Source organism: Schistocerca cancellata, chromosome 4 (genome assembly GCF_023864275.1).
Source record: "Schistocerca cancellata isolate TAMUIC-IGC-003103 chromosome 4, iqSchCanc2.1, whole genome shotgun sequence".
NCBI classification, from domain to species: Eukaryota; Metazoa; Arthropoda; class Insecta; order Orthoptera; family Acrididae; genus Schistocerca; species Schistocerca cancellata.
In genome coordinates this window covers 474,058,059-474,084,903 of record NC_064629.1, presented here as the reverse complement: position 1 = coordinate 474,084,903, position 26,845 = coordinate 474,058,059, and the positions used below count along the sequence as shown (strand labels likewise).

Sequence of the window (26,845 nt, the reverse complement as noted above, 5' to 3'; positions counted from 1 at the left end):
TATAACTTATTTCATGATACACTTGTAAGAGAATTTGAAAACTGTTTCCCCAAGAAAGTAGTTAAATCTAATTATAAGAAACCATGCAAAAAAACCTTGGCTTACTAAAGGAATAAAAATATCTTGTAACCACAAAAGGGAACTGTATCCAACAAAAAGAAAGAGTAATAACCCAGAAACAGCCAAATATTATAAAAACTACTGTGCTACATTAAGAAAGGTTATTAAAAAGTTCAGAAGCATGTGCATCATGTCTGAGATTAATACCTCTGATAACAAAACCAAAACAATTTGGAATATTATTACAAGGGAGACAGGACAACAAAGAGTACAGGATGAAAGAGTACAGGATGAAAGAGTACAGGATGAAAGAGTGCAGGATGAAAGAGTGCAGGATGAAAGAGTGCAGGATGAAAGAGTGCAGGATGAAAGAGTGCAGGATGAAAGAGTGCAGGATGAAAGAGTGCAGGATGAAAGAGTGCAGGATGAAAGAGTGCAGGATGAAAGAGTGCAGGATGAAAGAGTGCAGGATGAAAGAGTGCAGGATGAAAGAGTACAGGATGAAAGAGTACAGGATGAAAGAGTACAGGATGAAAGAGTACAGGATGTTGGATGGTTTCACCATCAAAGCGAATGGAAACTTGATAGACAACAAGCCGGAAGTTGAAAACATTTTGAATAATCATTTTTTAAATGTTGTAGAGAAAATAGGATCTAAATGTTCATTAGAAGAAGCAAGACTGTTAATGGAAGAGGCCTTACCCACACCATTTGATACAATTGAAATTCCACCCACCTCTCCTTCTGAAATTAGGAAGATAATAAACTCTCTCAAGAAAAAAAGCTCACATGGAATTGATGGCATTTCCAGCAGGATAATAAAAGCTTGTTCCCAAGAAATAAGTGGGATTCTTAGCCACATATGTAATAGCTCTCTGAAGCAGGGTATTTTCCCAGATAGACTGAAGTATGCCATTGTTAAACCACTGCATAAAAAAGGGGATATGTCTGATGTCAACAACTACCACCCAATCTCTCTTCTGACTGCCTTATCCAAAATTCTTGAAAAAGTAATGTATTGTAGAGTAGCTTCACACCTTTGTAAAAATAAAGTTTTAACAAAATGTCAGTTTGGTTTCCAGAAGGGTTTTTCAACAGAAAATGCTATATATACTTTCACTAATGAAATATTAAATGCTCCGAGTAACCGGAAGTCACCCGTTGAGATTTTGATTGTGTAAATCATGGAATACTTCTAGATAAGCTCAAGTACTGTGGTATGAATGGGACAGTTCTCAAATGGTTTAAATCATACCTAACTGTAAGAGTGCAGAAAGTTGAAGTAAGCAGTTCACACAATATGCAAAAAACTGGTGATTTCTCAAACTGGGGACAATCAAGAATGGGGTGCAGCAAGGTTCGGTCTTGGGTACTCTGCTGTTCTTAATATATATTAATGCCTTGCCATTCTATGTTCACGAGGGTGCAAAGCTGGTACTTTTTGCCGATAATACAAGTATAGCTATCACACCCAACAGACAAGAATTAACTGGGGAAATTGTAAACGATGTTTTTCAGAAAATCATTAAGTGGTTCTCTGGAAATGGGCTCTCATTAAACTTTGACAAAACACAGTATATACAGTTCCACACAGTAAATGGAATGCCACCATTAATAAATATAGACTTCGATCAGAAATCGGTAACTAAGGTAGAATATTCAGAATTTGTAGGTGTATGCATTGATGAGGGGTTGAACTGGAAAAAACACACTGAGGATCTGCTAAAACGTTTGAGTTCAGCTACTTATGCTACTAGGGTCATTGCAAATTTTGGCGATATACATCTGAGTAAATTAGCCTACCACACCTATTTTTATTTCTGCTTTTGTATGGCATCATATTCTGGGGTAACTCATCATTGAGTAAAAGAGTGTTCATTGCACAAAAGCGTGTAATCAGAATAATTGCTGGAGCTCATCCAAGATCATCCTGCAGACACTTATTTAAAGAGCTAGAGATCTTCACTGTAGCCTCACAATATATTTATTCACTTATGAAATTTGTTATTAACAATCTGAACGAATTCAGAAGTAATAGCAATGTACATGGCAACCACACTAGGAGAAAGGATGATCTTCATTACTCAAGGTTAAATCTAACTTTGGCTCAGAAGGGGGTAAATTATGGTGCCACAAAAGTCTTTGGTCACTTACCTAATAGCATCAACAGTCTGAAAGATAGCCATATAGCATTTAAAAGAAAATTAAAAGAATTTCTTAATGGTAACTCCTTCTACTCATTAGATGAATTTTTGGATGTAGTAAGTGGATAATTTCCCCAACCCACACACACACACACACACACACACACACACACACACACACACACACACACACACACACAAAATTAAAAATATTAAGTGTCATGTAATATCTTGTATAGACACCTTTTATTAACCTGACACGACAGCAGATGTTTCACGTGGAAGCCCTTACACAGCCTCTGTTAATTCCCCATCTCTCTCCATGCAGTTTCCACATGTTTGGAGCCCCGAAGAAAGATATTTGTGGCTGTTGATTTGCCGGATACAATCAAGGTTCCATAGGCAACCCCAACATTTTTCCATGAAGGAATTTACCATCTTGTCCCACAGTAGGACCAATGTATTAACAATTGCAGTGATTACTTTTGAAATAATGAACAGTCCACTTACTATTTTTCCATCTGTATTATATTCATTTGACTGTCCATCGTATTTTAAATATAACATTTCATTTAATAAAGCACATCAAGAAGTCCATAACATAGACAACATTCCATTGCCACACCGGATATGGCTCGAATTCAAAGATACAGTATCAACAGCAATAAATAGATTCATACCACATAAGTTAGTAAGAGACGGGACTGATCCACCATGGTACACAGAACATGTCACAACACTGTTGCAGAAGCAATGAAAAAAGCATGTCAAATTCAAAAGAACGGAAAATCCCCAAGACTGGCTAAGTTTCACGGAAGCTCGAAATTTAGTGCGAACACCAAAGCGAAATGCTTTTAATAGTTTCCAAAATGAAACATTGTCTCAAAATATGGTAGAAAACCCAAAGAGATTCTGGTCATACGTAAAGTACACCAGCGGCAAAAAACAGTCAATACCGTCACTGCGCAATAGCGATGGAAATGTTACCGATGATGGTGCCACTAAAACAGAGTTACTAAATACAGTTCTCCGTAATTCCTTCACGAAAGAAGATGAAGTAAAGATTCCAGAATTCGAAACCAGAACAGCTGTTAGCATGAGTGACATAAAAGTAGATATCTTATGTGTTGCGGCAGAACAACTCAAATCACTTAAGAAAGGCAAGTCTTCCAGTCCAGATGGTATACCAATCAGGTTCCTTTCAGAGTATACAGACACAATAGCGCCTTTCTTAGCAATCATATACAACCACTCACTTGACAAAAGCTCTGTTCCTAAAGACTGAAAAATAGCACAGGTCACACCAATATTCAAGAAAGGAAATAGGAGTAACCCATTGAATTACAGACCCATATCACTGGCCTCAATTTGCAGTAGGATTTTGGAGCATATACTGTACTCGAACATTATGAATCACCTTGAAGAAAATGAATTATTGATACATAACTAGCACGGATTCAGAAAATATCATTCTTGTGCAACTCTTTATCCCCAAATGAATTATTGATACATAACTGACACGGATTCAGAAAATATCATTCTTGTGCAGCTCTATATTCCCATGAAGTAATGAGTGCTGTCGACAAGGGATCTCAGATCAATTCCATATTTCTAGATTTCCAGAAGGTTTTTTATACCATTCCTCATAAGTGACTATTAATCAAATTGCGTGCATATGGAGTATCCTCTCAGTTGTGTGACTGGATTCGTGATTTCTTCTCAGAGAGGTCACAGTTCATAGTGATAGACGGTAAATCATCAAGCAGAACAGAAGTGATATCTGGTGTCCCACAATGTAGTGTCTCAGGCCCTCTGCTGTCCCTGATTTACATAAATGATCTAGGTGATAATCTGAGCAGCCCCCTTAGATTGTTTGCAGATGATGCTGTAATTTACCATCTAGTAAAGTCATCAGATGATCAGTTCCAATTACAAAATGATCTAGAGAGAATTTCTGTATGGTGCAAAAAGTGGCAATTAGCACTAAACAAAGAAAAGTGTGAGGTCATCCACATGGGTACTGAAAGAAATCCGAAAAATTTTGGGTATACGATAAATCGCACAAATCTAAGGGCTGTCAATTCGACTAAATACCTAGGAATTACAGTTACAAGAAACTTAAATTGGAAAGGCCACATAGATAATATTGTGGGGAAGCTGAAACAAAGACTGTGCTTTGTTGGCAGAACACTTACAAGATGTGACTAACCCACTAAAGAGACAGCCTACATTACACTTGTCCGTCCTCTGCTGGAATACTGCTGCGCGGTATGGGATCCTTACCAGGTACGATTGACGGAGGACATAGAAAAAGTGCAAACAAGGGCAGCTCATTTTGTGTTATCGTGCAACAGGGGTGAGAGTCTCACTAACATGATACACAAGTTGGGGTGGCAGTCACTGAAACAAAGGCGGTTTTCATTGCGGCAAGATCTATTTACGAAATTTCAATCACCAACTTTCTCTTCCGAATGTGAAAATATTTTGTTGACACCCACCTACGTAGGGAGAAATGATCATCATAATAAAATAAGAGAAATCAGAGCTCGAACGGAAAGATTTTGGTGTTCCTTTTTCCCATGCACCATTCGAGAGTGAAATGGTAGAGAGGTAGTATGAAAATGGTTCGATGAACCCTCTGCCATTCACTTAAGTTTGAATTGCAGAGTAACCATGTAGATGTAGATGTAGACCATAAGTTAGTTGTTGGGGAATGGCTGAAGTTTAATATATTTGGGAATGGTGATACCAATTCTTTTACAGTACAGAGATCCACATTTGCTTTGGGGTTGAAATGAAAATGTTAATACCTGTTTAGCGGAGGATCAGTCACACAATTCCCACTGAGCTTTGCCCACACTACTAGAAATGTGGATAACATATAACTGTGGCAGTTTCTTAAATGTTGATGGCACTCATCAGATACTACAAAATTCAAACAATACTTTTTAAAAGTATTATTCTCTGACTGCCACCAATATACTATGACACATTAATTTTGCCATATTAATTATATAACATAGAGACAGAGGAACAATAATTCTGTCATATTTTGCATATTTCCACACTCTGATTTCCAATGGGGTAATATTCTGGGGAAATGCTTCAAAAGGGGAAAAGTTTTTTAAAATACAAAAACAAAATGTTAGGTTGATCAGTGATGTTCCAAATCAGACACCCTGTAGGCACCTATTCAAGACACTTGGGATACTGACACTCGCAAGTCAGTACACCCTACTTATTGATGATATTTGTAAACAACGACAAAAAAACTTTTCCAAGCGAACTATGGTATTTACAATAATAACATACGACAGAAGCAAAGCCTTTAGAAAGACTCAGCTACTCTCAATATAGTACAAAAAGGAGTTATCCAGGCTGATATAACAATTTACAATAAGCTCACAGTGAATATAAAAAATTATATTGACAACCTTCATGTATTCAAGAAAAAAGTGAAACAATCCCTTATAAACAATACTGTAAATAATTTAAATGAATTTATAGATCTATAACATTTGTAAAAGATGTATTATATTGTAAATGATGTAATTCGTATGCCAATGTACATAATATTGTGTATCTCATATGTACATTGTTGGCAATACTGTTGTTTCTTTTTTGCACCTTGAATGCAATATTGTGTAGCTTGTATTTATATTGTTTAGGGTATTGCTTGTTTTTCTTCTCTTTTTGCCTATATAATACTGTATTCATTGACTTGTCCTACATTAGAGTACAATCTTTGTACAAAATGTAATTTTAGAAGACTAAATAAAAATGAATCAATAAATGGTATTCTTCAAAGATTAGCTCTGTTCAAAAATGTTTTCAGATCCTGATCAAACAATGTCAAAGAAGCAAATTCAAATGAACATTTAGTCTCCTGCAGCATACTCTTTATTAACATCTGAAGCACTGGTTCATTTGAAACAACATTTGGGAAATGATTTTCATATTATCTTCTATTAAGAAGGGCACTGAAATTCTTTTTCCTCCTTTTGGTATTTAATATTGGTAAATGACATGAAATACGAAACTACTTTTTTAATAACAAATTATCTGTTTTGAGGGCTGTTTTCAATTGCACTAATTTTTCCTATCTTCCCACCTGAGATTCTGAAAATTCTTTATTTTTTCCATATTGCAGTACCTTCGACATGAAGTAAAGTTCACCACTCTGTTCACCCTTATTGATTTGTCTAAAACTCATTTTAGCCTAGAAAAGATCTGATGCATCATTCCCAAGAAAAAATGCCTGTATGTGGGTTTCAAGCACCATGTATATGTTCTATTCTGCTTGTTATAATCTATCTAATGTAGTAAGTATCCAAAAAATAATTTACAAGCAGCAGTATTTTATGAAACATATTTATCTTCTGACTTTAAGACTTCGTGTATCTAATTATCACAAAGACTTTGGATTACAGTGAAACAAAGGATTTGATATTTCTTTACAATCTGTCTGCAATAACTACAACCAAATGACTTGTGAATTCAAATAAAAATTTTAATATTCTTTCATAAGCAGACAGCCACAATGCTGTTTATAACAAATTAATTTATGCTAGAAGAAATTAGCATTTCTTATTCACACAGGGAATTTGCCTCAGCAAAATAAACACCATTTGGTATACAGTTTGAAGCCAATTTGAAATGAAATTAATATGAAACACTCGACTCACCATATTTGACTAGGTAAGCATAAGAAAGAATAAGAAATTATAGAGAGTCAATCAGATACCCTGACATTCAGTTATTACCCACCTACGAACCAATCAGGGTCATCTTTTCGATGACTTTTCACCACTTTCTCCTTTCGTTCTTTTGCGGTCTGCATTTTTCTGGCTTTTTCAACAGCTGATGTCAGGACATGCATTTTTTCCTTAAGGTTTTCTGACAAGAACTGCTCTGCTAAGTCACCTACTTGTAATAACTCAATATTTACCATCTTCAATGCACTGTACAGTAGCTCTGCCCCTGTAACACAATGGTGGCACAAGTTATGATCTCTTTTTTCTATAAACCTATGAGTCACATAGGAACTTAATGTATTGAATCATTGGTTCTACATCGATACGAATGTAAACTCACTCTTTCTTGTGTATACATTAGCAAATAAAATAACTTTCCCAAATTCAATTCAAACTAGTCTGAATGAATGTTATATGAATTTATGATGTCCGATTTTTTTCTGATTTAATTAAGTATTATTTGAATAAAATTAACAGGAATAATGATATATGTATGTATCAATTTTTTGGTAATTTAAATGAAAATTCCAGAATGGTGAACATGTTGCCATATTCCAAATGACAATATTAATTAGCAGAAATGGCTTTCTACAAGCAAGTATGATACATATTCTTACTTTACCAGGAGGTCCTGGTCAGCACTACAAGTTTGCCACTGATCATACTGTCAATAATCATCAGATTGAAACTGTAACTATGTTGCTGGGATGAAATTTAGTACACTTATTATTTACAGTAATATAAAGCAAAAGTTAGAAGTATAAAGTAATAAAAAATATTACATATCTAAAACTTATGGTATGATTAAGCCTCCATGTGTAGTAATTTTTGTTTTTAAATATTCCTTGCAGAATTATACTTCCACATCAGAAAATGATTATCATTAGTCAAACTATCATAAGAGATTGTGCAGAAACTAGTCTCACACTTCAAACATCCACTTTTTTCACCTCGGTGATATAGACAGCAGTACTGCAGGTACAACCACAACCAAAGAAATGAGAGAGAGAGAGAGAGAGAGAGAGAGAGAGAGCGAGAGAGAGAGAGAGAGAGAGAGAGAACTAGTACACTGTCTGATCAAAAGTATCTGGACATCCCAGTGTAATGTGGAATTTACCACTAGGTGGCACAAGAGGCAGACCTGCCAGTGTAAAAGGAGATGGTGAGTATTGTGATGTGATTGGAGAAGCAGTAACAGCAGAATGGGTCAGTCAGGAAGGCTCAGTGACTTCCAAAGTGGAGTACTCATTGGATGCCACCTGAGTAACAGATCCATCAGGGACATTTCAACTCTTCTACAGATGCCCAAGTCAACTGTTGGTGATATGACTGTGAAGCGGAAATGTGAAGAAACAAACAAAACGAAACCAGAATGAGGCTGATCTCACATGCTAACTGACTGGGGCTGTCAAGTATTGCAGAGGGTGGATGTAAAAGATCGCATATCAGTTGAAGGACTAGCTTGAGAGTTCCAAAGTGCTATGAGCAACCCAGCTAGCACAATGACTGTGTGTAGGGTATTAAAAAAATGGAGTACAATGGTCCAGCAGCTCCACATAAGCCACACATATCTGTAGTCAATGCTAAGGGGGCACTTGAGATGGTATAAAAAGTGATGCCACTGAACAGTAGACAACTGCAAAAAAGTGATTTGGAGTGATGAATCATGATGTATCCTGTGGTAGTCCGATGGAAGGGTTTGGGTTTGGTAAATGCCTGGAGAATGTTGCCCATCATCATGCGTAGTGCTGTCGGTGAAGTGCAGAAAAGGTGGTGGTACAGTATGGGGGGGGGGGGGGGGGTCAATTGTTACGAGTATGGTTCCCTTAATGTGCTTAAGAAAATGCTAAGTGTGGAAAGATATTAACACATTTTACACAATTGTATACTGTTTACAGTAGTGGAACAGTTTGAACAAGATGACTGTTTGTATAAGCATGACAGTGCATCCTGTCATAACACAGCATCTGTGAGGCAATAGATTGTGAACAGTTACAATACTGGAAAGGATTGACCTGCCCAGAGATCTGACATGAAACCAATGAAACATATTGTGGATGAGTTAGAACATCAACTTTGCCCCACACTATGGCATCCTACAGCACTGCCTTCTCTGGTTTTGGCTCTTGTGAAAGAATAGGTTGCCACTCCTCCCCAGATATTCAGACATTCACTGAATATGTCCCCAGAACAGTTCAAGCACTCAAAAAGGTGAAGGGTGGACACATCCCATATTAATGCCCCCTAATAGGTGTCTGTATACTTTTGATCAGAGAGTGTATACAGATTCTGTAGAGAGGCAGTAGCCATTCAGTAGTTGCAGGGACCATAGTCCATGTAATAGACTGATACAGGCTTTAAAAATCATTAACATGGCCATGCCGTGTTGGTACAGCAGAACATCTTAAAGGAAAGGGAAACTACAATTATTACATTTCATGAGGACACACAGCTCTACTTTATGGCTTAATGGTGATAGCAACCCACTGTATTCATGGTGTTTCTGTAAGAGCATGTAAACATTTAACAACACATAGAGGATGCTCCACTGAAGAATTAGAGGTAGGGAACCTGGGATCAGAGAAGCCAGCCTGAGGGGATAGGAATAAAATCACATTACTGTGTACTATTTTATTTATGTTAGTTACAGTTAACTGCAAATACCATCACTGACACAATGAACATACCATTTGTACTGTATCTTACAAAATGTGCTGAAATTGATGGCCATCAACCTCAGTGCAAGCACGACATTGGCAAACAAAATCCTGACACACCCTGACAAATATCCCTGGTGTGTACAAATCCCATCACAGGCAGCTACAATTCTGGCAACTAATTCCATCTCCATATCCACGGAGGTCTCACACACATAGGAAATAATGAAGTGGATGTGGGTCAGGTAACCTTGCAAGCCATGGAATAGGACCTCCACTTCCAATCCAGCATCCAGGAAAAACAGCACTGAGATGACTGCGGACGTCCACACTGAAGTCAGGTGGTACACCATCATGTTATATCCACATACTCTCACAAACAGTGAAGGGGACAATGGAAATACAGTATAACAGAGCCATCATATGGACAAATAAAGTAAACAAAACCTGCAACATTACATCCCAGTAATCAGGGTCGTCGTCCTTCTTTCCTTGCAGGAAATAAAGAATGTACATGTAAGTAAACAGCACAGTATGTGTAAACTTGTATGCATGTTAGTTGTAAATAAACTAGAAAACAGTAATGCTAGACAAAGCAATAGGCAAATTTACTTCCATATCTCCATAAGCTGACTTTTCTGACCCCAGGTTCTCTAATTAAAATTGTTCAGTGGAGCATCCTCTATGTCCTGTTACTTTTTTGCATATTCTTACAGAAACACTCTGTATAGTATTATGGAGGTAAAATAGTCCCTAGAAGTGTGAGTCAGGGGGCACTAACTTCAAGCAAGAGATCCACAGTCATCAAGAATATGTTCTTGGGTTGATCACTGTTGTAATTGATGGTTAAGAGCTTCACAGTACTGAATCAGTTAGCACATATGAGATCTCTACCCTTGAACTCACCTTCACTAATAACTTCAACTGTGTCGAATGATGCTGGCAAATCTTTCACCATGTAACAGTGCTAAAACCTTTCATTTCCACTGTAACACTCAAATAATGCTTACTACCTCATGACTCTCTCTCTCTCTCTCTCTCTCTCTCTCTCTCTCTCTCTCTCTCTCTCTGTGTGTGTGTGTGTGTGTGTGTGTGTGTGTGTGTGTGTGTGTGTGTGTGTGTGTGTGTGTGTGTGTGTCAAATAATATGATAATGTTCTTGATGTTCCTGTTAATAAATCTGAACAAAGACATGTAGTTTGACACAATAATAAACAAAATGAGAGAAGGAGTTAAAGAGAGAAATGTTGGAAGTGAAACAGAAAAGGAAACTATGAAGAGGACCCACATCAGTTAATGGGCAGTTTCTTAGCGTATCTATTTTTTACTCATACTGCTGTATTACAATAGACAATACAAGTAGTCATAATTATACAAGCAAAGAGCAGAGCCACAAGCACAACTAAACATAATGAAGACAGATGTAGGAGTGTGCTAATTTAACAGACAACTACAACAAAAGAATTATGAGGATTTGACAGAAAAGGTAAAAGACATTTATATGACACTTCACATGCAAAGAGAAGTCCAACAGTTTGACACCTGAAATCCAGAGAAATTCTACACCTACGTCTACATCTACATGACTGCTCTGCAATTCATACTAAAGTGCCGAACAGAGGGTTCATCAAACCAATTTCACTCTAGTTCTCTTCTATTTCACTCTCAAACAGTGCACAGGAAAAATGGACACTTAAATCTTCCTGTTGACCTCTTGTTTTATTACAATGACTGTTTCTCCCTATGTAGGTGAGAGTCAACAAAATATTTTCATATTTGGAGGAGAATGTTGGTGACTGAAATTTCATGGAAAGATCTCACCGCAATGGAAAACGCCTTTGTTTTAATGATTTCCACATCAATATGTGTATCATACCTGTGATCTCTCTCCCCTACATCATGACAATACAAAATGAACTGCCTCCTTTCAACTTTTTCGATGTTCTCCGTCAATCCTATCTGGCAAATATGCCATACCATACAGGAATAATCTAGCAGAGGAAGGGCAAACAGCCTTAGTGAAGCTGAAAACAATACAAAAAGAGGACAGAATATAGATAAAGATGGGATGGGAAGGAGGAGAAGAAAGTAGAAATTTGAAAAAAGTAGGGCAGTACTGTAAATGAGGAAATAATAGAGAAGGAGAAAAGAGCATGAAGAAAGGAACAGAAGCACGGATCACACTGCAACAGAGGAGAATTGTGGAAGTTAGGATTGTATTTAATTACTGCTTTTTCATGCCCCCCTCCCCCACATTCTACTATCATTGACCATCTTTAACCTCTCATCAGTGTCTCACTGACTTCCCACGACTTTGTCGGTCTTGTCATTTGCAGGACACTGTGTGACTATATGAATGCCAGTCGCTCTGTCTCCCTTGCCAGGTATGACCTTCCTTTCCTATTAGACCCAAAGCTCTAATACCTGCTCTCTCCTTCAATTTCTTTCACTGTCTTCTGGGGATGGACTAATTCCACAAATTAAAGATTTCTGTTTCTTTCTAAAACTGTTATTAAATCTTTAGAAGAAAAATGGAAGTTCATTATTTTTTTTAACTTCTATAATAAATCACAGGTGAATCTACTCGGCACATAAATTACAACATATGGAAAGTAACAGACGCAGAATATATTACAGACCTGATCAAGGAGTGATCTACAGATCGCAATAGTTGAAGACATACTTCAGAAGCAAGATCACTTTAAATATTTATTTTGAATTGATGACCAGTTTCAACAGCATTTTGCTGTCATCTTTGGATCTGCAACACACACACACACACACACACACACACACACACACACACACACACTCTGCATTTGTAAACATATTTTCTATGCCAGTAGATAAGTAATATTTTACATATTGTTAACATACCGCATCTTTTCCAAAATTATGCCAAATATTTTGACACTGTTGAAAAATTTAAATAATTCAGAAATGCAAGCTCTACCGGGTGGTAAATTGCAACCAATCAGCATATCATTAACAAAAATAGTATTTACAAACACGTTGTCCTGCAACTTTCACCGATCACATGCGACCACACACATGCTTGTCTGAAGGTCTACTAAGTTGGGGATTGTGACAGAAAAGCTACCTCTTATGTCCACTACATGGCAGCATGGTAATAGATGTTACTGTTTGCATTTAAATTAAATAATTACACAATTTGTTTATTAGAAATTTGTACAGTGATTAAAAACACTCCACATCTAGAGTTAAAGAAGATTACACATGTTCCATAAAGATTGTACAGTAGTAATAGATTTCAATATACAAGTTTTCATAAAGGAGCAATATCATTATTTAAGTAACACACTGCTAAAAAAATTTATGCTGTTATGTACGTCATATTTATCCAAAAGCAATCCAATAAAGTTTTTTTAATTGTTTACATGTATTTGTCACTGCACATTGCAAGTTCTGTATAAATTTAAAAAAAATACTACTATAGTATAAGGCAGGCAAATTTTTATTCTCATGATTTCTTTGTTTTATTTCTAAAGCTTCTTGTTCTTGACAATTCACCCATTTTTGCACATGTTATTTAAGTGTGACATCATCATTTTTCATTATGGTACCTTGCATCACAAAATCACAAACCACTAAAGCACATCAGTGTACAATCACAACATCCTGCCATAACACTTCACTGACAATTAACAACTTCCAAGACTACGTGTCATGTAATACCTAGATGGCATCATACAGTATGTAAAAATTTTTTTCTTAATATGATCTTACCATAGGATTTTACGTGAATCTCATGTTTTCTCGTTTATATATTGGTCCGGAAATCTCTGACACTACTTATCAACAAGGAAATTTTCATGTCGTATTTGGTCTGTCTCATTTTTAAAAGAGGTTTTCACCTGTGAAGTTTGCAAGTTTTAAAAATAAATATACAGATAAAAGAGGAAACATGAGAGTCGTGTAAAGCCCTATCATAATATCATATGTAGAAAAATGAAATTTACAAGTTGTATGATGTCATATACACATTAAGTAACATATAGTCTTAGAGATTGTTCATTGGATAATTATATTACACAAGTTGAAATGTTATGTCAGGATGTTCTGATTGTACACTGATGTTACTACTTTAGTGGATGACATACTGATTGGTTGTGATCTGTTTGCTGGTAGAGCTTGCATTTCCAAGCTATTTAAATTTTTAAACATTGTCAAAATATATGGCATAATTTTGAAAAAGATGAGGTATGTTAACATTATGTAAACTATTATACTTATATATTTCATTTCTACCTTGACACAGAAAATATGTTTACAAATGCAATGTTTGTGTATGTCTTGTTGCAGATCCGAAGATGACAGATAAGTGCTGTTGAAACCTGTGTTCAGTTCAAAATAAATATTTAAATGTGATAATGGCTCTGAAGTATTTCTTCAAATATATAAGGGATGCCAAGGTACACAAATCCACACAAGCTACTTCTGTGTTGACTGAAGATGGGCTGCTGGCTCAGATGTTAATGGAAAGGGATGCATGGTACTCACTCTGTGAAAACAACATAATGAGTGATAAACCCAAATGAAAGAATAATCTTGGAATTAACACACATCAAGGTAAAATCAATTGTGTTCAGTGGTGATTACGAGGTGCATTCAAGTTCTAAGGCCTCCGATTTTTTTTCTCTGGACTGGAAAGAGATAGAAACATGCGCATTGTTTTAAAATGAGGCCGCGTTCATTGTCAATACGTCCCAGAGATGCCAGCACCGTACGGTAGATGGAATTTTACCGCCAGCGGCGAGAATGAGAACTGTTTTAAATACTTAAAATGGCAACGTTTTCCTTACTTGAACAGCGTGCAATCATTCGTTTTCTGAATTTGCGTGGTGTGAAACCAATTGAAATTCATCAACAGTTGAAGGAGACATGTGATGATGGAGTTATGGATGTGTCAAAAGTGCGTTCGTGGGTGCGATAGTTTAATGAAGGCAGAACATCGTGTGACAACAAACCAAAACAACCTCGGGCTCACACAAGCCGGTCTGACGACATGATCGAGAAGGTGGAGAGAATTGTTTTGGGGGATCGCCGAATGACTGTTGAACAGATCGCCTCCAGAGTTAGCATTTCTGTGGGTTCTGTGCACACAATCCTGCATGACGACCTGAAAATGCGAAAAGTGTCATCCAGGTGGGTGCCACGAAAGCTGACGGACAACCACATGGCTGCCCGTGTGGCATGTTGCCAAGCAATGTTGATGTGCAACGACAGCATGAATGGGACTTTCGTCGGTTGTGACAATGGATGAGACGTGGATGCCATTTTTCAATCCAGAAACAAAGTGCCAGTCAGCTCAATGGAAGCACACATATTCACCGCCACCAAAAAAATTTCGGGTAACCGCCAGTGCTGAAAAAATGATGGTGTCCATGTTCTGGGACAGTGAGGGCATAATCCTTACCCATTGCGTTCCAAAGGACACTATGGTAACAGGTGCATCCTACGAAAATGTTTTGAAGAACAAATTCCTTCCTGCACTGCAACAAAAACGTCCGGGAAGGGCTGCGCGTGTGCTGTTTCACCAAGACAACGCACCCGCACATTGAGCTAACGTTACGCAACAGTTTCTTCATGATAACAACTTTGAAGTGATTCCTCATGCTCCCTACTCACCTGACCTGGCTCCTAGTGACTTTTGGCTTTTTCCAACAATGAAACACACTTTCCGTGGCCGCACATTCGCCAGCCGTGCTGCTATTGCCTCAGCGATTTTCCAGTGGTCAAAACAGACTCTTAAAGAAGCCTTCGCCGCTGCCATGGAATCATGGCGTCAGCATTGTGAAAAATGTGTACGGCTGCAGGGTGATTACGTTGAGAAGTAACGCCAGTTTCACCAATTTCGGGTGAGTAGTTAATTAGAAAAAAAATCGGAGGCCTTAGAACTTGAATGAACCTCGTATTAACATAAAAATCTCTTCATCCTGACTCCTTGATCACATAATCCTAGGAAATGTATTTATTTAAGTACAACATCACCATCTTAGAACATGTTACCATTTGCAACATAGGCAGTTGCAGTACCCTTCTGCAGCAGTTTGGAAGAATGCTTCTCAATGAGATACACACACAGTACATGCAGTTACTCTCTGTCTGGCCAATGACACTAAGACGTGCTTAGAGGCAATTTAAGTATCTAACTACAGGTATTAAAAAACCATTGCACTTACAGTAAACATGATGAACAGGACTAGTGTTGTAGGTTAGTTTTGCTTTTACATACAACAGATTACCATGAAACAACACAGATGAAAATGAACTTCATTTTCACTTAAACACTGCATACATAATGCAGAGATGAATACACATCAACAGCAGGAAAAAATTGAAAACCCATGATAATGGTCATGTTAAATGTGTGACAATCAATTGACAAGGGGAGATTACAGGAGAATTGTTAATGTAATAACTTAAAGAGTGAAGACAGACTAGAAAGTATAAGATATGCCACAGACTATATGCATAACTGAAATCTTGGTCCCTTGAAGGAGATTATGATTACTGTAAGAAAGACATGAGAAGAGCAAATAGGTGAATTAAAAAGAAAAAAATGCTTCAACATCTAACAGCACAAAAATGTGTGCAGATGGTCCTTCTTGTTTCCTTATTATTTTGCTTCCTCTCAACAAAGACATCAATAACAGATGAAGCACGCCCCCAGTCCTGATGAGTAACTTTGGATGAAAATAATCAAGTGTTTATATAAAGAACCAATTCTGTATTTGCCTGACCAGATTTAAAAATAATTTTCAACTTGTATTTTAAAACATTTGACTGTGAAACTGCATTTCTCTGTAGAGGCCAGCTAGTTAAAGTTATGTCCTATTTAAGTTAATGCCATTTAGAGAGAGAGCATTAGGTCAAAAGAGGAGAACATGGGAGAAAATAGCTGATAGACTCATTTAAGGAACAGTTCTTATATTTAAGTGAGATAACTTCGAGAAGTTATGGAAAATCTACATGATGATTGCTAGAAGCGTGATTGGATCTTGTTTTATCTAAATACTAGCTGAGTGTCTTAAAGGCACCTAGCTCAGAGTGATGTAACATAGGCTATGTTGAGAGCAGTGTGTACAATCATCCAAAGAATACCATGATTGTGTACGAAAGCTGTAAACAAATCTGACAGAGGAGCAATGCATATAGCAAAATCAGCAGAAGATAAAGAGGCATGGAAAAGACAAAGGATGAAGAAAGACAGAGGTACAGATGAAGGAAGGAAGAGTGAAAGAATGAGACAGAGAAAAGGGAAGGGGGCGAGGGGGTGGGGGGGGGGGGGCGAGATAATAACTAGAAATAAAGCTATGGGAATTCTAATCTATCTGTAGTCATGCAATAGGGATTTCTATTCTTGACTATCTCAATGCTACCACTCACAGTAGAAAAAAAAATTGATTTTACTGATGTATGTAGGATTCAGGAATCGGGGGTTAAATGCCTTTTGCTAAACTTATGGGTATTTAGTAAGCCTTTACAAAAGTCATACAAAAAAGTAAACTGCCCCACATAAAAACAAGGATGTCATACAATAATAAGCAACAGGAAAACACAAAACTAAACATTACTAAAGGAATTTTACACCTGGCAAGTGCTTTGGAATAATAGAGGTTGTTGAACAGTTGTGTTCAAAGACCTGAATGTCTTCAGTGTAACCTTATGAAAATCTTAGCTTGCTTTTTTCCTTCCCCAGCAGAATTTTTGTGCTATATTGCATAATAATTTATTCTGTATCATTCAAGATACTTCATGACTGACCTGATATGCTTGAAGAAGTATGCTGCTGTATGTTGAATTCTGGAACCTTCTATTTCAATTAACTATCCGTTTGCCATGTCTTAGGTTTCTGAGACCCCTCTGTGCCATCGCATCTTGACTAATTATCATGACCATGCTAAGTGGGCAATTCTTCTTGGTGAAGTAGACACTTTCAAGTAAAGTCCCAGTTGCTTTTTGGCAACCTGAGACAGTGAAATATATAACTTTCAAAATAAGGAGGTATCTAAAAATATTTATCACCACTTACATGCCACAGAGACAGATCATCAACTTCAAGCAAACTATTTTTCTGCTGAATGAAGTTCTCTACCGAATTGACATTCTCAACCACATGACCAGCATCATCAGAATGAGCAGTGAAGGGAGCTACGTTTTTCATTCGACTGTAGCTTCAATAATATATTTACAAAACTAAATATAACACAAATAGTAAAATATGTGGTCAATAACAACATAAAGAAAACCTCAGAATAATGTTTGTGCATACAAAACACACACATCTCTGCACAACAGTGTGCAGAGAGCACCTCCACAAAAAAGAAACAACACATAATTAATTGTCTCTACAAGCTCTTCTCCACAAAATGCTGATCACACACCCAATTCTTTCAGAAGAAAAATAATCTTCCTGAAGAACAAGCTGAATTCATTATGCAAAAGTATTAGATATCTACAAAAAGAATTGGCTTCAATTAATAGTATATATTATAGGTAGATGACTCTCCATAGACATGTTACTTACACAGAAAAGGAAAATGTGTTTCTCATATAAATTTCTCAAAAGTTATAAAATTTTATTCCTTAGTAAAGTAGTGTGTCCTAGCTATTTTCCAGATTTGAACCAAATCACATACTGGTTTACATAATTCATGATACATACAATAAATGTAGATCTCATTTATACCTGTGATGGCATCTTCTCCGTCTTTAAGTAAAATAAGAAGTGACTGCTCCTTAACAGTCTGAAAGAAGTCTTCATCATCAACAATTGTACCATCTTCTAGCTGGACTGTCACATCCTCATCAATCTGGAAAGAGTTTTGCATTTAGAACTACCCAAACTTTTGACACACTATACATGAATTTGGGATTGACTATGTGAGCAAAATGTTAGGTGTCAAATGAAAACTAACTTCAAAATGAAAACTCAATAATATACATGATACGTAACAGAATCATGAGGGTAAAATATATAAAACATTCCGAGACATAATTTATCACAACTATATTGCAACCACAACCATTAGGTAACTTCTTTTATTACATGTACCATTGTAATTTACTTTTTTCAGCAAATAAAATGCACTACTCACTTTTTGAAAAATGAAATTACATTCTTAACACAGTTTTTACACATAAAATAACAAGCTGATCATTCAGAATCATTAAAACAGCAAAGAAAATGTTCATTTACATATATATACTTGCATACACATTTCATTTCTTCAAAGAAACATGATTATAAAATTTAATAATATCTTGAATAACAACCACTTGGCTGCTCTTGTAAACAATTTATTTAACAAGTGGTTTTGTAGCCTAGAAGCCATATCATCACATTAAATATGGTGAATCATGACATTAAAGTTGCAACATGGACAGGACCAAACATCCCTTGTCTATGAGTAAATGATGCAGGGAAGCAGAAAGTATGAGTCCACAGTTTCTCAAGCATCACATGAATCCAAATGGGTGATAGGTTCAACATAACTGGTTAACCACTACATATTGGGAGACAATCCATCCAGCCTCTCACAAATACAGCAGACTGCAATGTCTAGAGATGCAGACAGGGAAGTGGCCCGCTACTTACATAGGCTACATTTTTTTAAATATACACAATATATAAACATATATGTACTGCATAAATGGGCAAAGTTGTTAGAAAAGATCCCCAAAAATTCTTGACTCACTTTCTTCAAATTTTTACATGAAGTGACATAAATGACACTGAGACAATTACTTTAATACATGACACATGGGGCCGCAAATGTCAGGAAATACCTGAAAAGTGGATGACATGTTGAACATGTGAGACCACCAGATGATGCATGTGCAGCAGTTGGACTTGTTGATCCTAACTTCACTGGTAGAGGGCAGAGCTGCACATTGCACTGCTAGGCTACCCTTTTTTTTTTTTCAAACATCTTTATAAATTTGATATGTTGTAAACATAAAAGTCACAAAATTATTGTCCTTGCTGTAACCAAGCAAAATCTGTTCTTAGTTTGTGTTTCTTTCCTTTTGTCTCATCTTCCTTTTGTTTACAGAATTTATTTAGTAAACAAAACTTAGGTCATTTACTGGTAGCAATGCAATTAGAAAGCTTATACTCATTTACTTGTGATGCAATATGGTAATTTTTTGTTGCACTGTACTTTACAATAAACCACCGGGCTCCGTGAGACTGGTAAATGAAATAATAAATATTACCTCATGCAAACACCTAATAGTCTAACCCAAATTTTAACAAAATACTTCCTGCCACATGGAAGATTTGAACTCCGATCCTCTCAAGCTATAGCCACGCACATAGGCCCGCAGCCACACTGATGTAAATACTTGACTTGGGTTGCGATGATCAGGTGTGATAGACCAATAAGCTGAATTACTGCACGAGGCAAGGTATGTCATCCAGTAATGTCACATGTTCAACATTTGTCATCCACTTTCCAGATATTTCTCAACGTTTGCAGCCCCATGTGCCTTACATTAAATTACTTGTCTCGGCATCATTCACATCACTTTGGGGGTTTTCAAACATTAACAAGAATCACCATGTATACTACATAAGGGGGAAATGTTGCTACCGACCACCTCACACATTTATTGACTGATTTACTTGAAATTTTTAAACAATATTCTAGTAAATGTCCAGATAGACAAAAGCTGTGTTTTTTTACCAACAAAGTACAGGTATTCTTTTAAAACTGACGATAAGAAAGAAAATGCTGTGCTGTGAAACTGTGCAACTACATTTTCTTTCTTACTGTCAGATTTCATTTTGATAGGAGAGCACTTCAACCATTAGACAAATTGTTTCTCCCACATATAGTCTTTCTCCTTATATACAATTTCAAACAAAAATTGTATACAAAACTATGTGCTATTTTTCTCCTTCCTCACACTCAGCTTTAACAGAAAACAGGAAAGTTGAATTTATGTCTTACTGGCTTATGATTAGAATGCTTCTACAGAACCTGAATTGTCCAAAACCTTTTAATCCTACCCATTCATAGATTAAAACTATGCTAAATACTGTCATTGAAGCTACTATCCTCACAGATCCAACAGCAGGAGATATTTCTCATACCCCAAAAACAAATGATCCCAACTGATTTACCCATTTATTTTAAGAAACGTCTGTCCTCAATCAAGGTTTCACTGGCTATAAAATGAAAACAATGCTCAAGGTCAGGAAGAGGGAGGAAGAGAAAATGGACAAAAAGGGGGAGGGAAATGGACATGCAGAGGAGGAAGGAGGAGATGGACACATATGAGAGAGGGGAGGAGGCGGCAGAGATAGATGTGGAGAAGACAAGGTGGACAGAGAGAGGAGGGGAGAGCAGAACATATATATAATTCCCATACATATTTAGCTATTGCAAAGCATTGCTGAGTTCACTAGCAATTAATACAGACAAAAGAAGGGCTTGTCATGGAAAATTACCTTGTGGGGAACTTCACCAAGATTTTTCATTAAAAACCTAGAAAAAGCCTTCTCCAGACAAAAATCTGACCTGATAAATAGTCGTTACAAAAGAAAAGTAGACAATTCTATAATTATTTCAAAGTCACAGATTGAGGATCTAACTAAGAAAATGTTTAGTTTATTAACAAAAACTAAGACTAAGTCATAATTTGGACAACAGAACAAGGACAAAAAAATGTTTGTGATTTCACTATATGCAAGAAAAATGGCAAGTAAACCTTTCAAATATTCAGGAAACCAACATGTACCAACATTATTATAAATGCCTAATCTTGTCATCCTCTGTGGCATAAACGTGCTTATTTCTACTCAAGTATCCATAGGGTTCTTCGCCTTTCCTTAGAGCAGTCACAAATAATGAAGGAACTCAGCATTATGTGACTGGTTGCCCACAATACTGAATAAGATTAAAAAATAGTCAATTTTGTACATAACTAAATTATTCAAACAAATGAACTTTTTGAACTTTACAAAAGAAAGTTAAGTTACCAACCAAGAATGTTTACCACCATGAAATATATAGATTGGATTTTCCAAGAAGAAAGGAACCTCATAAAACATGAAATGGACAGAAAAAAATCTCCATTAATATGTATTTGAACATCTATGATGGACTGCTCACATAACACACACTGCACTGCCTTCCTGGCATCCCACTAGTGCGCAGCTGTAGTATCCAACTGCTGTGTCTCATCATCTCCAGTCCATCATGCTACAGGATAACAGTGCTTTAACAGCTACACATCATGACAAACATAACACCACCTACACACCTTCAAGCACCTCATACTGATTTTTACTAAGGAACACAAATGCAACTAATTAATTATTTTACTCCTTTTCTACACTGGTGTAGTATACATCATAAATACTCCTAGCCAGTACTTTCCTTGTATAGTCAATCGACATCATCATATGTCTATGAACCACCTTTAAATTTTGTAAACTTCCTTAAAACCAGTTAGAAAAATCATATCACATTTCTCTAATGAATGCAACTATAAAATTTGTGCTGAAGTAGATATTTCTTTCACGAATGTAAACACGCATTAATAGACAAAGAGGGGATTTCAATCTGACTGCAAAACTGTGATCTCTATCTTCAGTCTGTTTACAGTGCAACAGAAACCATTGCAGCATGTGCCTTTGGTATGATTTTCTTCTCTTTTATCCTTATGTAAATGGCCACTCAGCAGATTTTATAGATTCTATAATGACTGTCTCACTTTTTAATCTACTGACTGGCTGATGATGACCACCGACTAGCTGGTCGAAAGCAGTTACAGCATTATGGATGCTTATGCGATTCTTCATAAAAGATTACACAAAGAATAAAGTACATAAATCAATCAATGGATAGTTCTGTATCCTTGGCTGTCACCTAGGACACAGCTGCTGACTACAGAGTGAGATTACTTCACCATGTCCTCCATAGGAAAGAGGAATGTAGTAAATGTGGCTGGCACTTTACGATCTGACCACCAACCACACAGAAGATAGCTGCAGGTAGCCCCCTGACAAAGCACCCACAACTCATCCTGCCTGTGACAGCTACTCTGGCATCTGTTGGTGCCACTGTTACCAATACTAGATCACCTCTAGCAGGCATATGATACAAGCATGACTTCTCAGTATTCTTTCACTGGACAGCTTCATAATACGCCACCAAGAAGCTCACCACTCAGTCTGCGAGTGTGCAAATTCCAGTCCCCATTTGGGAGTTCAACATCAACATTCACCAAGTGCCATGCATCAGCGCACAGAACATGCCAGTCAGAGCCTAGACATCAATAATGTAGCAGATACGAACTTTGTTTATGGCAGTGTTTCCTTACTATATCAGACTGTGTACTCTACTGCACTTACTGTACTTTCAAGAACTGTTCTCAAGTAGTCCTGTTTTTCATCCGATTATGACAATATTTCAGTTGCATTTGTTAGTTGCTATTCAGAACCTAACATTACAATGTATTCTCTTTGTCAAAAACAAAGTTCTATTGTTCTTGGTTGCCTGGGCACATCTCTCTTCTTGTAGCATGCACCACCCACAATGGGATCCAAAAATGGTGAAGAGGTAAACGTTTCTTTTTCCGTAGCACTCTTGTCTGTATGAGGACTGTTTTGCTTCTAGGCCTTCATCCCCAGTATCTTGTGCTCAACCAGGTAGTTTTCCCCTCGGTGTTCATGTACCCTCCACACGGTGTTTTGTGGTTCTGTCACACATTCTGGCATCCACCAGTAGTAGTTGGCTGCTTACTTGGTATCCTTGCCTTTTGTGTGTTCACATTTTTTGCTCTCTCACATTCTGTGATTCTATGTATTATTCTTACTTGTTTTGCCTTATTTCTGTGTAGTGCTAGCACAGCTTCATTTCTTTGTCTCTGTGTTTTTGCTTGTGCTGTTTCACTGCACGCTCCAACTTCTCTTGCTTCTTGACAATATTGGATCATCTTTTGTGTTTTGTTAGTGGTATTGCTTGCCCATTTTCTTTGGCTACTTCCACATCAGAATTATTGTTCCTGCAGCTTATCCACTTATGGGACCAGCAGCTGCACCGTCTCACCCAGGACAGCATTCGCTTCTGTGCACCACCGACTAACTTCAACAGCACCTTGCCTGTCCTAACACTCCCCAAGACCAGGACTCAGTTACACTCCCCCCTCCCCATTCCCTTCAGAGTTCGACAATGCAATGGATTCCTGACCAGCCTTCCTTGCCGAACTGGGCCGCCTCTTCTAACTTTCTGCTGTTCCTGACATTTTCTCCCGACCCCACTGCCTACAGAACACTCGCCTCCAGTTCCATCACCTCTGACTCTGCCCCCATGCCCCCTGCACCGCCATCCCCTTCATTGCTGGCCCCACAGGCTGAGATACCTCCCACTGCAGCACCACCCACTCCTGTGCCACCTACTCCTACACTGTCTGTGCTCTCACCATGGGCACAGGCTCCTCTTCTGGTTCCAGCATCACTGGTACTATCACTGACAGCCACAGTACCTCTACTGGCTCCAGCATCGCCAGCACCCTCATCGCCTCTTCAGGCACCACTACCACTGGTGCCCTTCTCGCCACCGGTCAGCATGCCGCTGAACTACTTGACACTCTCCTCTATCAGCCCTGCCCTCATGCTTCTTGTGTCTTCAACTCCTGTCCTCTTTGTGACCTTACCTTCTTGTTCGGAGGGTGACATCACTCTGTCCTCCGCCGTTTTTGCTGACCACACCTTGCCCCTCTGGACACACAGCCCCAGTTCAGCCATTCTTTCTGCCTGTTGCTGATGTTCAGCCTACATCCTTGGAGTCCTGCTTCTTCTCTTGTGCTTCATCCCAATGAAGAATGTGTCACACATTTCATCACTCACAGGCACCTTCTCGAGGTGTGCCGCATGTCTACTCTGGGACTTTGGTCTGCAAAGCCTCACAAATCTTCAGTTGCATTTATCTAACACTCCGGTTTGCTGGTTGTGGAAGTTTTACCACAAGCCTGGCCTCATCAGGTCACATCGGCTTCGGCAGCATGGACATTCCTCTTTTGATGACGACCCTGCATGTCTCTTATTTCCCAGGTCTGCCCCTCTCTGTTTTCCACTGGCTGGGTCTTTCTCTTTGTGGCTAGCTCTGTTCCACCAGCCTTTGACACTGCTTCCAGTGCTCCCTGCTGTAAGCACCTGTTCCTTGATCTACTGTCTCATGCCAGGACATGCTCCCTCCTCCAGGAGGCACTTCTTCCCCATGATGGCTTCACTGTCTCTCCCTTGTGAAAGAATCGATGCAAAAACTATGGATGTCATCTAGGTTACTGCTGCTGCCAGCTCCAGTGAGATGACTCCACCATCTCCTGCGTAGGAGAAAGGGATGCTGCGTGCTCAGCTGTCACCTACAACACAGCCGCCAACAACATATCTATCTTCTCCATATGAAAGAGGGATGAGTTATTCGTAGCCGACACCTTCCAATCCAGCTACCAAGTGCACAGCAGACTGCCCCAGGTTGGCACCCTGTAAAGGCAGCTGCAATTCAATCGCAATTCATCGTGCCTGTGGTATCTAAAGGAAGCACAGAGCTGCTGTTGCCAGCACTAGCTCGCCTCTGCAGGCCATGAGACACAAGCACGGCTTCTCAATATTCCTCTGCCAGACAGCTTTATAACGTACCACCCAGCAGGTCACTAGTCAGTCTCTGAGTGTGCGAGTTTCAGTTCCAGTTAACTTATTCAGCATCAGTGTGCAACAAGTGCCATTCATAAGAGCATAGTCCATGCCAGTCAGAACCCAAACATCAATACTGTAGCAGATACAGACTGTGCCAATGGCAGTATTTCCTTAGTGTGACAGACAGTGTACTCAAACTGTACTTTCAAGAACTGTTATCCAGCAGTTCAGTTTCTCATCAGATCAGAACTGTCTTTCAGCTGCACTCATTCCAGAGCTGTTCAGTTGCTATTCAGAAACTAACATTATAGAGCATCCTCCATATCAGAAATGAAGTTTTATTGTTCTTGGTTACATCTATCTTCTTGCAGTGTGCATCACCTACAATGGGATTCAAAAAGACAGTACTTCATACTTTTTCAAAGTAATACGTCGATGTAATACAGGTGTACTGAAATTTAAACTCAAATGTTCTTGTTATAATATTTTCCAACATACAGTTTACTATTATCTCATAGTTTTTAGCTTCCGTGACACACACATTTTTCCATTCCTTGTAATTCTTTGGCAACCGTCTCTATTATATCCATACAGTTAACTACCCCTCGCTAAAATTAAAAGTGTTATGGACTTTGGTCATTATGGAATAGTTGACTAATTTATTATTACTGTTCCTTAGAAGCTTACACATTTGGTGTGACGTGGTTGTCCCTGCTAGTGGTGCTATCTCTCACATAGTGAGATGCCTAAGAAAGAACACATTTCAGATCAATGAGAGAAAGTCTTATTAACAAAACAACAGGACACTGAGAAAAAAAACCTCTTCTCACAAAAATTAATACAAAACCCTCTCAGTCTTCTATCAGGCAGGTGTCTGGAAACAACAATGTTAATTACAATCATAGGACATAGAGACTAATCCAACCAAGTTTCCCATGAGAAAGAAGTAGCGTGTACTCAGTAGAAGATGGTCAGAGATATTTTTTGGTGTTGGTGTTGGAGAGGTCCTCCAAGTGCTGCTGTAGTAGCTCCTACTGGGTTCTGACTGACGAGCTAGGATTAATTGGCACGAGATGGCCCATAGCATTGGTGGGGAACTGTCAATGAGTGAAACTGTGCCACTATCAATACCCGGAGTGCACATGTACACTTGACGATCTATTTTGGCATATGTGACTCAGCAGAGGGAAGTAGATCCCCTGCGAGGAGGACCTCTTGTGGCGCCTGTCCTGCCGTCTACCGTCTACCTGTTTACCTGTTACTGGTGGCCGAAGTCCTGGGAGGCAATGCCTTGAAGATATGCTATGTCTCTCCGTCTAAAGGGTTACTGATTCTTCAAGTGTACTGCTGGAGATGGCAAGTAGCATACCATTATGAAGTCATTTTACACCTTTTAAAGACTTAGCAACTCCCTCCACACCTATGTGAATGTAGCAAGGGGAGGTCTTTTCTAAGGTCCTGCTGCCATGTTGATTGCTATGAAGGTATTATGGCAAACCTGTTCCCTGTTATCATCATTTTAATTCATCTTCTCAATTTGGCTAATCACCTGAGCTCT

General features: G+C 38.1%; 1 protein-coding gene across 20 annotated transcripts in view; it reads right to left on the bottom strand.

Annotated features, from left to right (window-relative positions):
- LOC126183424 (DNA fragmentation factor subunit beta) overlaps nucleotides 1–26,845 on the bottom strand; it is a 437,040-nt gene that overhangs the window by 305,310 nt on the left and 104,885 nt on the right. For 8 of the 20 annotated variants that reach the window (XM_049925395.1, XM_049925391.1, XM_049925383.1 and 5 more), the window contains exons 3-4: nucleotides 18,328–18,451; nucleotides 6,972–7,184 (exon numbers count right to left, since the gene is read on the bottom strand). The exons of 11 other annotated variants lie outside the window; for them this stretch is intronic. In XM_049925395.1, coding sequence (XP_049781352.1) covers nucleotides 6,972–7,184; nucleotides 18,328–18,451 — 337 coding nt within the window. The remainder of the gene's footprint in view (nucleotides 1–6,971; nucleotides 7,185–18,327; nucleotides 18,452–26,845) is intronic. One more of the 20 variants, XM_049925396.1, reaches the window with a different exon arrangement.